Below are 12,508 nucleotides of genomic sequence, written 5' to 3'. Positions count from 1 at the left end.
TCGCGAAAAGTACCATATTTGGTCACTAAAACCTTTTCGCGACCAAAATATGTTGGTCGCGAGTTGGTCGCTAAAGCCTCGTCACAAATAGTTTTCTGCGACCAAAAAAACCTTTGGTCGCTAAAAGTGACCATTCGCGACCAACTTTTTTGATCGCGGAAAGTCCAATTTATATTAGCCAAAAGTAAACTTTTAGGGTGTGTTTGATTGGGGGGATTAGGAGGGGGGACTATCCACTATTTGGATTGTAATCCAAATAGTGCACCTTATGCGTCGTTTGATTTTTTTTAGTCCGGCGGACTCCATGTCCGGCCGGACTCCATGTCCCCCATATGGGGGACTATCCTGTCCTGGGGGGAGGGATGGGACAGAAAGTGGGGGACTAATCACTGTTTGGATTATATGCGAAAATGACCATTTTGACCCTCTATTATTTAATTATGTATTATATTTAATAAAATTCAATAAAATTTAAATGTCTCAATTTAAAAATAAAATAATTTTATTTAACTTTTTATTAATGTTTTATTTATTTAATTTTTTAAAATAATTTTTTATAGATATTTTATTGATGTTTTATTTTAAAATTTTGTTTATGTTTTATTTAATTTCATTGTTTAAATTTAATAGATGTTTTAATAGATGTTTTATTTAAACAATTAAATGTTTAATTTCAACAATAAATAATTTCATTTATTTAAATTATGTTTTATTTAAACATTTAAACATTTATACATCAACATGTTTATTAAATTATTTCAACATCTGTACATCAACATGTATATTTATTTAACATCTATTAAATTATGTTTTAATACGTCAACATTTGATTACATCTACATTTGTTAATTGTTAATTACATCAACATTTGTTAATTGTTTAAACATAATCTATACATCAACATTTATTTAATTGTTAATTGTTAATTGTTTAAACATAATCTGTACATCAAAATAATTTCAATGTTAATTGTTTAAATAAAAATTTAAACATTTAACCATTAGTATGTTTAATTTCAACAATAAATTTTTATTTGTTTAAATAAAAATAATCTATACCAGTCAAATTTTTTTTATCAATATTAGTATGTTTAAATATCTTTAAACAAAATTTAACCATTAGTATGTTTAATGTTTACTAAAAATAATTAAAATATTAAAGATATGTTTAATATTGCTATTACATAGTAAACAATTGAAAAATGGTAAAATAGTCTTTTGTTCATTTATCCTATCTAGTCCGTCCAACAAAACGCTGGATTCACTGAAAATAGTCCTATCCAGACATCTAATCCCATGAAAAATCAAACACAGGATACATATCCAATCCGACCAAAGAGTCCGGGGGATTCACAGTCCCAGGACTCAAGTCCGATGGATTCTAATCCCCCCTTTTCCAGTCCGTCCAATCAAACACATCCTTAGCGACCAAAGATAAGTTGGTCGCCAAAAGTCAGCGCCTTGACCCAAAAAAAATAATTTTTTTGTGCTCCCTAGGACTTGAACTCCTGACCAAGGAGTCACCATGCACCCAATCCACTCTGCCAATAACATACTTCTTGTTCATATTTGGCAAAAACAATATATAACCCATAAATATTGGATTATATATTATTTTATAAAACTTTTAATGCCTAAATAGAAAAATAACATGTAATTACTGTAGTATCATTTTTTTTAAAATTTATCCCGCCATAACTTTTCGCGACCAACTTTTTTTTTGGTCGCCAAAGGGTAATTTTCCGCGACAAAAAAAGCCTCTGGTCGCCAATAGTATACTTTCTGCGACCAACTTTTTTTTTTGGTCGCCAAAAGGTGATCTTCCGCGACCAAAAAAGCCTTTGGTCACCAATAGCATACTTTCTGCGACCAACTTTTTTTTTTGGTCGCCAACGGGTAATCTTCCGCGACTAAAAAAGCCTTTGGTCGCCAATAGTATATTTTCCGCGACCAACTTTTTTTTTGGTCGCCAAAGGGTATACTTTTCGTGACCAACTTTTTTTTTTGTCGCCAAAAGGTGATCTTCCGCGACCAAAAAAGCCTTTGGTCGCCAATAGTATACTTTCCGCGACCAACTTTTTTTTTTGGTCACCAAAAGGTGATTTTTCACGACCAAAAAATTGTGGTCGCCAAAAGTTAAATTTTAATCGCAAAAAGTAGACTATTTGCGAACAAAAAAAATATGTGATCGTCAAAAATATTTTTTCTTGTAGTGAATGGAACTACATATTGTTGTATTTGGTACGAAACATTACCGTTAAGTTACATACGGTGCAATAAAGTCTACAAAATAAGCCTTACACTGTAGCAACTTCCCAACACATGTGATGATTATTTAAAAAAAAAAAAAAAGAGAGCCTTATTGGTACGCACCCCTTATTGGTACGCACCCCTTACATTTATATTGTTGCGCATTTTCTTAAACACTACACATTTTTGTGGCATATGTTATTTAATTTTTTAGTAGAATTATGATAATTTATGATTCAAAATTAAAATTATACATTTTTATTGTAATAAGGGATGGAATTAGGAAAAGATTATGAGGGGTTATGGCTCCCCTGTTCGTGTAAAAAATATCATTTGTTATAACACTTTAAAAATATATATATCATTTTATATATAAAATAGCCCATAGTATAAAAAATATGTATACATTTATCTTATTATTCTCTCATCTTGCACTACAATATGTAAGAGTTTTACAATCAAATATTTTAGTCTTTAAAAGTAAAAAATTTGTTGCAAAAGACATTAAGGGACCAATTTCCATTATCATGAGAATAATCGCTAAAAAATTGTCTGAAAAAGTCAAAAACAAGGCTTTTAGCGATAAAATTTTAAAAATGTCACTAATAAATAGACTTTTAAGGACAAAATAATTTGGTCTCAAAATGATTTCTTCTTTTAAACAAAAAATTTGGTTCCAAAAGGATATTAATTCATCACTAATATACAATTTCCGTTACTAAAAATATAATGATGATACTCTTCACAACAAAAATATTTTAATCCCTTAAAAAAAATTTGTTATTAAATTTTGGTCTCTAAAACCTTAATCTTTTGTAGTGTTGTCTTCTATTTTTATTTTGTACCAAAAAAACTTCATCCTATTAAAGATTGTTTCTATGGTATTTAAATTTTTTTCCTATGTATATATTGATAAGAAACTGAAAACTTCAATTCATTTCTATAATCAATCAGTACATCTATATTTATAATACAAGAGTGGAACCGACTTACTAACTATTAGTCCACCGCCTCTACAATCTATACATTCATATATCACTATAACTAATTCTGTTACTAATTCTGTTAGAGCTAGGGAAGTTATCCTCTGGTTTGCTTGACTTGGGTTATATTGTCTTGAACTTGAGTTGGTTGAACTGATTGAACTGAAGTTGGTATAATCTTATCAGGCCCCCGCAAGCGAATGGGTAAGGCACGCACCATAAGCTTGGGAAGAAGATAAGAAAAATGAGCCACGGGAAGGGGCTTGGTAAACAGATCAGCCACTTGATCAGAGGAAGACACATGTTTAACCACAACTTTGTGAGAAAGAACTTGCTCCCGGATAAAATGATAATCCACTTCGATATGCTTTGTGTGGGCATGGAAAACAGGATTAGAGGCAAGAGATATGGCGGAGAGATTGTCACACCATAAAACAGGAGTTACAGAAGGAAGAGAGAGCTCTTGAAGAAGCATGCGAAGCCATTGAAGTTCAGCAGAAGCTTGAACAAGAGCCCTGTACTCGGCTTCGGTGGAGGACCGAGAAACAGTGGATTGTTTCTTTGCGGACCACGAAATCAAGTTAGAACCGAGAAAGACACAATACCCAGTGGTAGACTTACGATCAAGAACATCGCCGGCCCAATTAGAATCAGAAAAAGCATGCAAATTCAGAGAGCCTGGAGTAAAGAATAAACCATGATGAAGAGTACCCTGAATGTAACGATGTAACCGCTTGACAGTATTAAAATGGGCAACAGTAGGAGCATGCATGAACTGAGATGCATGGTTGACAGCAAAAGAGATGTCCGGTCTGGTAATAGTGAGATATTGTAAGGCGCCAACAATACTTCGATACAAGGATGGCTGAGAAAAGGGTACCAAGGTGTCTAAAGGAGGCTCAGATTTAGAGGCCATGGGCGAAGAACATGGTTTACAATTGATCATACCAGCCTTGAGGAGAATATCAGTAGCATATTTGTGCTGAGAGAGAAATAAATCAGAGGCAATGCGAGTCACAGATATACCAAGAAAATATGAAATATCACCTAATTCTTTCATGGAAAAGGCTTTGTGCATATGATAAATCAGAGAAGTGATATGGGCAGCACTATTTCCAGCAATTAAGATGTCATCCACATATATCAAAAGAAAAGTAACAGTGGTAGAAGTGCGCTGGATGAACAAAGAAGAATCACAACGACTATTTGTGAACCCAGTAGAGAGAAGATAAGAAGAAAAGGTTGAATACCAAGCTCGAGGAGCTTGCTTAAGTCCATAGAGAGCCTTTTTCAGTTTACACACATGGTGAGGAGAAGAGCTTTCAAAACCGGGAGGTTGCACCATATAAACTTCTTCCTGAAGAAGACCGTGGAGGAAAGCATCTGAAATATCCAACTGTTTAATAGACCAATTAAAATGAAGGGCAATGCTAAGAAGAACCCGAACTGTAGGCTGCTTGGCAACAGGACTAAACGTTTCATGATAATCAATACCTTCCTGCTGGAGATAGCCCTTAGCCACAAGACGAGCTTTGTGGTGAGCAATGGAGCCATCAGAATTTTTCTTTAAGCGAAACACCCACTTACAACCAATTGCTTGCTTGTGAGAAGGAAGAGGAACAAGAGACCAAGTGTCTTGGTCTTGCAAGGCTTGAAATTCTTCTTGCATGGCTATAGACCATTCAGGAGTTAAAACTGCTTCAGAGAAACAAGTAGGTTCAATAAGAGGAGAAATAGTAGAAAGGAGAGCAGAAGAAGAAGTCTTGGACCTGGTAGTCATGAGATGAATATTGAGAGAAGAATGAGAAGAAGTAGCAGACATAGGCTGCACAAAAGGAAGATCAATAGTGAGAGAGGAAATAGGAATAGAAGTAGGGACAGCAGAAGATGGAGATAAAGCAGAGGCTGGCAAACTAGGCAACACAGTAGTAGCAGCAGGAGGCTGTCGAGCAACAATAGACTGAATAGCAGCAGGCTGGCTGGGAGCAACAGGAGACTGAACTGGTGTAGGGAAAGGAGAAACAGACGGAGCATAAGACTGAACTGATGGAGCAGAGGGTGAAACAGAAGCTGCAGCAGGTGGAGAAGAGGACCAGAAAAAAGAATGTAGTTGAGGAAGAGTAGGTGGAGAGTGATGTGGAGAGGTAGAAATAGATGAAGTCAGAAAAGGAAAGAGTGATTCATCAAAAGTAACATGTCGAGACAAATAGATTTTTCCAGAAATAGGATCAAGGCAACGATAGCCCTTGATAGAGGGATGATAACCAATGAAGACACAAGGAATGGACTTAGGAGCGAGCTTATGAGAAGCATAGGGTTGAAGCCAGGGAAAGCACCTACAACCAAAGATTTTAAGAAACGCAAAATCAGGAGAATGATGAAACAGGACCTCATACGGAGTTTGATGTTGAAGTTTAGAACTAGGCAATCTGTTAATAAGAAAAACAAAAGTAGCAAGAGCATCAAACCAATAAGCAAGAGGAAGACCTGATTGCTGTAGCAAAGCAATAGTGGTGGTGACAAGATGCCTATGTTTTCTCTCGGCAACTCCATTTTGGGGAGGAGTGTGTGGACAACACATTTGATGAATAATACCATGGGTTTTAAGAAAAGTTTCAAATTGAGAACTAGTGTACTCTCCACCACCATCAGTGCGAAATATTTTAAGCTTAGTCTCAAATTATTTTCAGCAAACACCTTAAATTCCATGAATTTGGCAAACACCTGACTTTTATAACAAAGAGGATAAACCCAAGTAAATTTGCTAAATTCATCAATGAACAAAACATAGTATTTAAAACCAGAAATAGATGGAGAGAAAGGGCCCCAAACATCACTATGAACAAGAGAAAGGGGCTTATTTACAGTGGAATTAGACAAAACAAAAGAAAGTCTGTGACTCTTGGCCACACTACAATGAGAACACAAAGTCTTATTAGAAGATGAAGTAGTAGGCAACTGAAATTAACAAGATATTGCAGCTTTTGTGGAGATGGATGACCAAGTCTGGTATGCCACGTAGCAGTGGCCAAACAAGCAGAAGAAGAATGCTGGGATGATGAAACTTGTGAGGATGATGAACCTTGTGAAGAAGATGAAGGCCACTGATAAAGGCCATGACTATACATACCTCTGAAGAGAGGTATCTTGGTGATCTTGTCCTGAACCACAAATGATTTGTCAACAAAAGTGACAGTACAATTATTATTAGAAGTCAATTGATGAACTGAAAGAAGATTAGATGATATATGTGGAACATGAAGAACATTAGTCAATTTGAAAGGAAAAGAAGGAGTTGGAAGAATACCATTACCGGTGTTGTGAATAGGAAGTTGACTACCATTCCCAACAGTCACATGGTCTTGGCCATGATAGGGACTATGAACTTGGAGATTAGTAAGATCAGGAGTGACATGATTTGTGACAGCAGAGTCCACATACCAATTAGGTAACGCAGAAGATGAAGATGTAAGGAAAACAGGTTTATCAGTTGAAGTTTGTGGTGAATAGGAAGTATCCAGTCTGTGCCAGCATTCAAGAGCAGTATGATTCGGTTTGCCACAGATTTGACATACCAAAGAAGAGGAAGAGGAAGATGCTGATGGATGATGAAAGGATGAAGATCTTCCTCCTCGACCTCGACTGAAAGTATTTCGAGAAAAATATCTACCTCCTCCTTTATGAGAAGAGCCTCTGTATGATGATCTATTTCCACGACTACCAGCCTGATAAGAAGATGACTGGTTAGAAGTCTCATGTCGAGTTGCAGTATAAGCAACAGTGAGATCTGACGAAGAAGATTTATGATCGGCTTCAATATGCAAAGCTTCTGAACAGAGGAGAGAAGCAAGATCCTCCATAGTAATGGCCTCTGATCGAGCTCGAATAGTTACTTTTACAACATTATATTCAGATGGCAATCCATTTAGAGTAATCAAAACAAGATCCTCATCCTCAATAGGAGAGGCAGTAAGTGCGAGCTGATCAGCAAGACTTTTGATCTGAGCAAGATAGTCTTCCATGGACTCAGATTTCTTCATGATACTACTGAGTTTGTTCTTGAGTTGGTGTATATGAGATCTGGAGAGTGATGTGAAGCGTTTATCAAGATATGTCCAGATTTCTTGACAGTTTTTGCAATGAAACACAGATATGAACACCGTGGGAGTTAGAGTTGCTGTAATACAACTTAGCAAATGTGCATCGATCTGTGTCCAACTCAAAAACTCAGGATTGATAACATTTTTGCCTTCTGAATCTGTGATTGTTGCAGATGGACAAGCACAAGTGCCATCCACATAACAGAGAAGATTTGTAGCTCTGAGTATGTTTTGGAGATGTGTTTTCCAAACAATGTAGTTTGTAGAATCCAATTTCACAGTGACAAAAGAATTGAGATTTGAAATTAGAAGTGTGAGATTAGGAGGAAGAGAAGCCATTGAAACAGATTCAAGAACTTGAACTCAAGAATTCAATGTGAGAAAGAAGATGAAGAAGGATCAATATTCGTTGGAGTAGAGAAGCTCTGATACCATGATAAGAAACTGAAAACTTCAATCCATTTCTATAATCAATCAGTACATCTATATTTATAATACAAGAGTGGAACCGACTTACTAACTATTAGTCCACCGCCTCTACAATCTATACATTCATATATCACTATAACTAATTTTGTTACTAATTCTGTTAGAGCTAGGGAAGTTATCCTCTGGTTTGCTTGACTTGGGTTATACTGTCTTGAACTTGAGTTGGTTGAACTGATTGAACTGAAGTTGGTATAATCTTATCATATATAATTTATATATCGTATCGCACGTACATGTGTGTTTGTATATATGGTGATTTTTTTTTATATATGGTGAATTTTTTTTTTTTTTTCGGCCCATCCAGTAATGAAATCTTGATTTCGTCCCTTTGTAATGCTATATATTTTTGAAGTAATGTTATACATTTTGTGGTTCATAATTATTATAAATCACAAAAATAATAACTTTATTTTTAAATAACAAATTATCATAACTTAACCAAAAGATCACACCATTTTTTTTTATAAAAATACGTGATAAGGTGTGTATTGTATATACCCTTTAAGAGAAGTGTAGCAAATTTATTTCCTTATAAAAAAAAAAATATTGAAGCATAGAAGGAGATATAGTCACGGAAGATTTCCATAACTTCAAAACACCCTTATTTTTAGTCGAGATTGGATTCGGATAATAAATTTTGATAATGATTTAGAAACGAAAAGAGAAAGAGTGAGTGAATTCAACTACATTTCACTTAATTTTTTTCGTTCCTATTTCAAATTCATAATCTAAATATACCGTAAAGTAAAAAGGTTTTTGACGGTAGTTTTCTTAACTGAGTTACAGTTGCTACATTCGGTGACAATTAAAAAAGTCAAATGTGACATTAATTTATAATATATATACATATATATTAAAAAGCATGACAATTAATTTGTTTCAGCGAAGTCATGGCCAAAAGGGAACCGGAAGAAAGAGCAGATAATGTCTCCATTAGTATTGCCGAAAAGCTTGCTAATTTTTACCATCCATCATCCGAGTGTTGTATCTTTAGAATGTATGATGGCTTACGGAAGCAAAATGAGAAAGCCTATGAACCATTAATGGTTGCTATTGGTCCTTACCATCGTGGTAAAGCTAAGCTAAAACAGATGGAAGAGCACAAATTATGGTACCTACAACAACTTCTCAATCGAGAAAAAAACAAGAGTGTGAATGAATACATCATGGCCATAAAAGAATTGGAAGAAAGAGCACGCAATTGTTATGCAGAAACCATTCGCCTCAAATCAGATGAGTTTGTGGAAATGATGCTTCTTGACAGTTTCTTTATCATTGAATTATTTCGCAAGTTAAGTATGCCGCGACTGATAGACAAGAATGACCATATTTTCCAATCAGTGCAGATTGGATATGCATTACGGAATGACTTAATTTTACTTGAAAATCAACTTCCATTCTTTATCCTTGTTCGTTTGTTCAACATGACTAAAACGGATTTAGACTTGGAAATCATTCAAATAGCCTTAACTTTTCTACAATTCAACGCACCAGACCAGAAGTTAGAAGCTCCTAGAGGAATCTCAATCAACAACATCAAACATCTACTTCACCTAGTACATAGTTGTTGGTGCTTTAAGTTTGCTGAGATGAATAGAAATGCAACGGAAAAGCAATTGGAGTTTATAAATTCTGCAACAGAGCTGCAAGAGTCGGGGATTCAATTCAAGAAGGCTGAGGAAACAAACTTGTTTGATATAAAGTTCATTAGTAATAGTGGGATATTGGAAATCCCATCACTAACCATAGAAGCAGAAGTAGGTGAGTCTTTCTTCACAAATCTAGTTGCCTTTGAGTCGTGTCCTTCATATCATGAGCCAACATACGTTTGTGACTATGCCGTCTTCATGAATTGCCTCATCAATTCCTCCGAGGATGTTCGTTTACTTCGTCGTAGTGGAATTATTGAAAGTTGGGTAGGTGATGATGCAGAACTTTACTCCATGTGGCACAAGTTGTTTAACATCACCATATCAGATACCGAAAATTTTAGTTACTCTCAAGTTTTCAATGATGTAAACAACCATTGTACGCGACGCCGAAACGTGTGGATGGCAAACTTAAAGCGAAATTACTTCAACAGCCCGTGGGCATTGATTTCATTTTTGGCTGCTACCATACTACTGCTGCTTACCGTGGCACAAACTATCTTTTCCATTCTTTCTTTTGGCAAAGGCAGCTTTAATTGAGTCCCCTATTATTGTTTTATTAATCGTGTGTGTGTCAAATTTGAATAAGCAATATCGTATGTTATTTGATTTCTGTCATAGTTTTGTGTCATATAATATGTTGTCACGTAAAGAAGTGATAAATTCTTATTTGTTAATCGAGTGTGTTAAACTTAAATAAGTGAAGATGCTATAATTACTTCATTTGTTTCACGGTTTTGTGCCATATGATACATTATCATGTAAGAGGTGATAAAATTATTTTGTACCATATGATACAATATTGTCATGCAAGAGATGACAAAATTGTGAATAAATAAATAAATAAATAAATAAAGTCTGGATGACATTACAAGAAGTTAGATCAATATCAAACTATATATAAGAAAAGAAATATTGCCCTTAATAATAAGATGCATTGTATCTAATCAAGTTGATGTATGAAAACTTTATAAAGCAGTTTAGATCTATTTGAATCAATCAACTAATATTCTCCAAACTCATTTTGTTCCTCTCCTAACCACACTCCTGTTTATAATTTAGTGCTTTAGGATGACTCGAAAGCCAATTCAATAAAACCTGGGTTCAAACACCCTTTAGAATTCCTAAAATTGTTACCCTTCTCTCGAGCTATGAAAATCGAATGAGTTTTTGAAATGTTGACAGTTTGAATGGTTATTCAACACACGACAAAACAATGTAGTTAGTTCAGGAATCTCAGGGTGTGTTTAATTGGATGAGCTGGATAAGGGGGATTAGAATCCATCAGACTTAAATCCTGGGACTGTGAATCCTCCGGACTATTTGGTTGGATTGAATGCGTATCCCGTGTTTGTTTTCTCATGGGATTCGATATTTGGAAAGGACTATAAATGTTCAACAGACTATTGTACCCTTGTAATTTATAATTTATATTTTTTATTTAATAAATAACTTTAAATTTGTTAGTTGTAATTTATTGTTTTTAATTTAAAACATTATTTATTGTTTTTTATTTAATATCCATGTTTTAAATTTTAATTTATTATTTTTAATTAAATTAAATTAAATTTATAATTTATATTTTTTATTTAATATATAATTTTAAATTAACTCTGCCAGGGTTGTTAACAACTTCGCCAGTCCCAAGCCTGGATTAAGGATGAGGGCTGTGTGTTAGGTAGCTAACAGCCAGCATGTAAAAAAGCCGCTCGGATCTCTTATGGCAATGAATCCTACTTTGAATCGTTTAAATGCTAGGTCATTTCCCTCAAGTTATGCGTTGCGCCTGCCTCCGGGTGTTTCGAAAAGTGAGCAAGGGGCGCCGCATCGACGCCTAGGTGCGGTGAAAAATAGGTAAAGATTCCAGCATTTTGCTAGACGAGCGCAGGTAAAGAAGCACTATAGGTTTAGGGTAGCCACTTGGAACATATGAACCTTAATTGGTAAGACGATGGAGTTGGTAGATGTTATGATTAGGAGGAGAGTTAGTATAACTTGCGTACAAGAAACTAAGTGAACGTGTGAAAACGCTAGGGAAATTGAGGATATCGATTTTAAACTATATTATAGTGGTAAGGATAGACGCATGAATGAGGTAGGAATCTTAATTGCCAAGGGTTTTGTGGAGAATGCAGTGGCGGCCATTAGCAAAGGAGATAGGATTATGTTAGTTAAACTAGTTATTGGAGAGAATATAGTGAATATTGTTAGTGTATACCCCCCTCAAGTAGGATTAGATGATCAGGCTAAGAGGGATTTTTGGGAGCAAATGGATGAGATCCTACAGGAGATACTCGTAGGAGAGAACCTAGTTATAGGTGGAGATTTTAATGGCCATGTAGGCATAGATAAAGTAAGCCATGAAAGGGTGCATGGCAGATACAGTTTTGGTGACAGAAATGAGGCTGGAGAGAGTATCTTAGATTTTGCATTGACTTTTGACCTGGTGGTGGCCAATGCTATGTATAAGAAGAGGGAGGCGCATTTGATAACCTTTAAAAATGGGTCAGTTAAGAGCCAAATAGATTACTTCTTAGTGAGAAAAGTGGACTGCCCAAAATGCAATGATTGTAAGGTGATTCTTAGAGAGAGCCTAACCTCTCAACATAGGATTTTGGTACTAGATTTATGTTTTAAAGGGTAATACCAAGCTAGGAAGAATGGTGGGCGTCGTAGGACGAGATGGTGGGACCTACAAGGGGATAAATTAGAAATATTTAAGAATAGAATGGAGAAGAAAGGTACTTGGGACTTGGAAAATGATGCTAACACTATGTGGAATTCGATGACCAATTGTATGAGGAGAATCTCAAGGGAAGTGCTTAGAGAGTCGAAAGAAACGGGACCCAGCTATAGAGAAACTTGGTGGTGGAGTGCTTTAAAAAGTGGCAAAAGAATAGAATTGAGGAAAACATTAAAAGCTATAGATTGGCTAATAAGGAGGTCAAGACAGTAGTGAGAGAGGCTAAGTTGAAAGCTTATGATGACCTATACACTAGATTAGATAGTAAGGAGGGAGAGAAGAGTGTATACAAACT

At 35.3% G+C, this 12,508-nt stretch overlaps 1 protein-coding gene across 1 annotated transcript; it reads left to right on the top strand.

Annotated features, from left to right (window-relative positions):
- Window positions 1-8,098: 8,098 nt before the first annotated feature.
- Window positions 8,099-10,185, top strand: LOC114265835 (UPF0481 protein At3g47200-like). Its single transcript, XM_082877804.1, has one exon. It carries the CDS (start codon window positions 8,712-8,714, stop codon window positions 10,008-10,010), a length of 1,299 nt encoding a protein of 432 aa, XP_082733930.1. The 5' UTR covers window positions 8,099-8,711; the 3' UTR covers window positions 10,011-10,185.
- Window positions 10,186-12,508: the final 2,323 nt, after the last annotated feature.

The sequence above is a fragment of the Camellia sinensis genome, chromosome 7 (genome assembly GCF_055761805.1).
Source record: "Camellia sinensis isolate YWXY chromosome 7, ASM5576180v1, whole genome shotgun sequence".
NCBI lineage: Eukaryota > Viridiplantae > Streptophyta > Magnoliopsida > Ericales > Theaceae > Camellia > Camellia sinensis.
Note: the sequence above shows the minus strand (reverse complement) of the source record. Positions and strands in the feature narration are given on the sequence as shown.

What these genes read in the sequence shown, in the direction of transcription:
- LOC114265835 (XM_082877804.1), top strand. Translation starts at nt 8,712, where the DNA reads ATGGCCAAAAGGGAACCGGAAGAAAGAGCAGATAATGTCTCCATTAGT.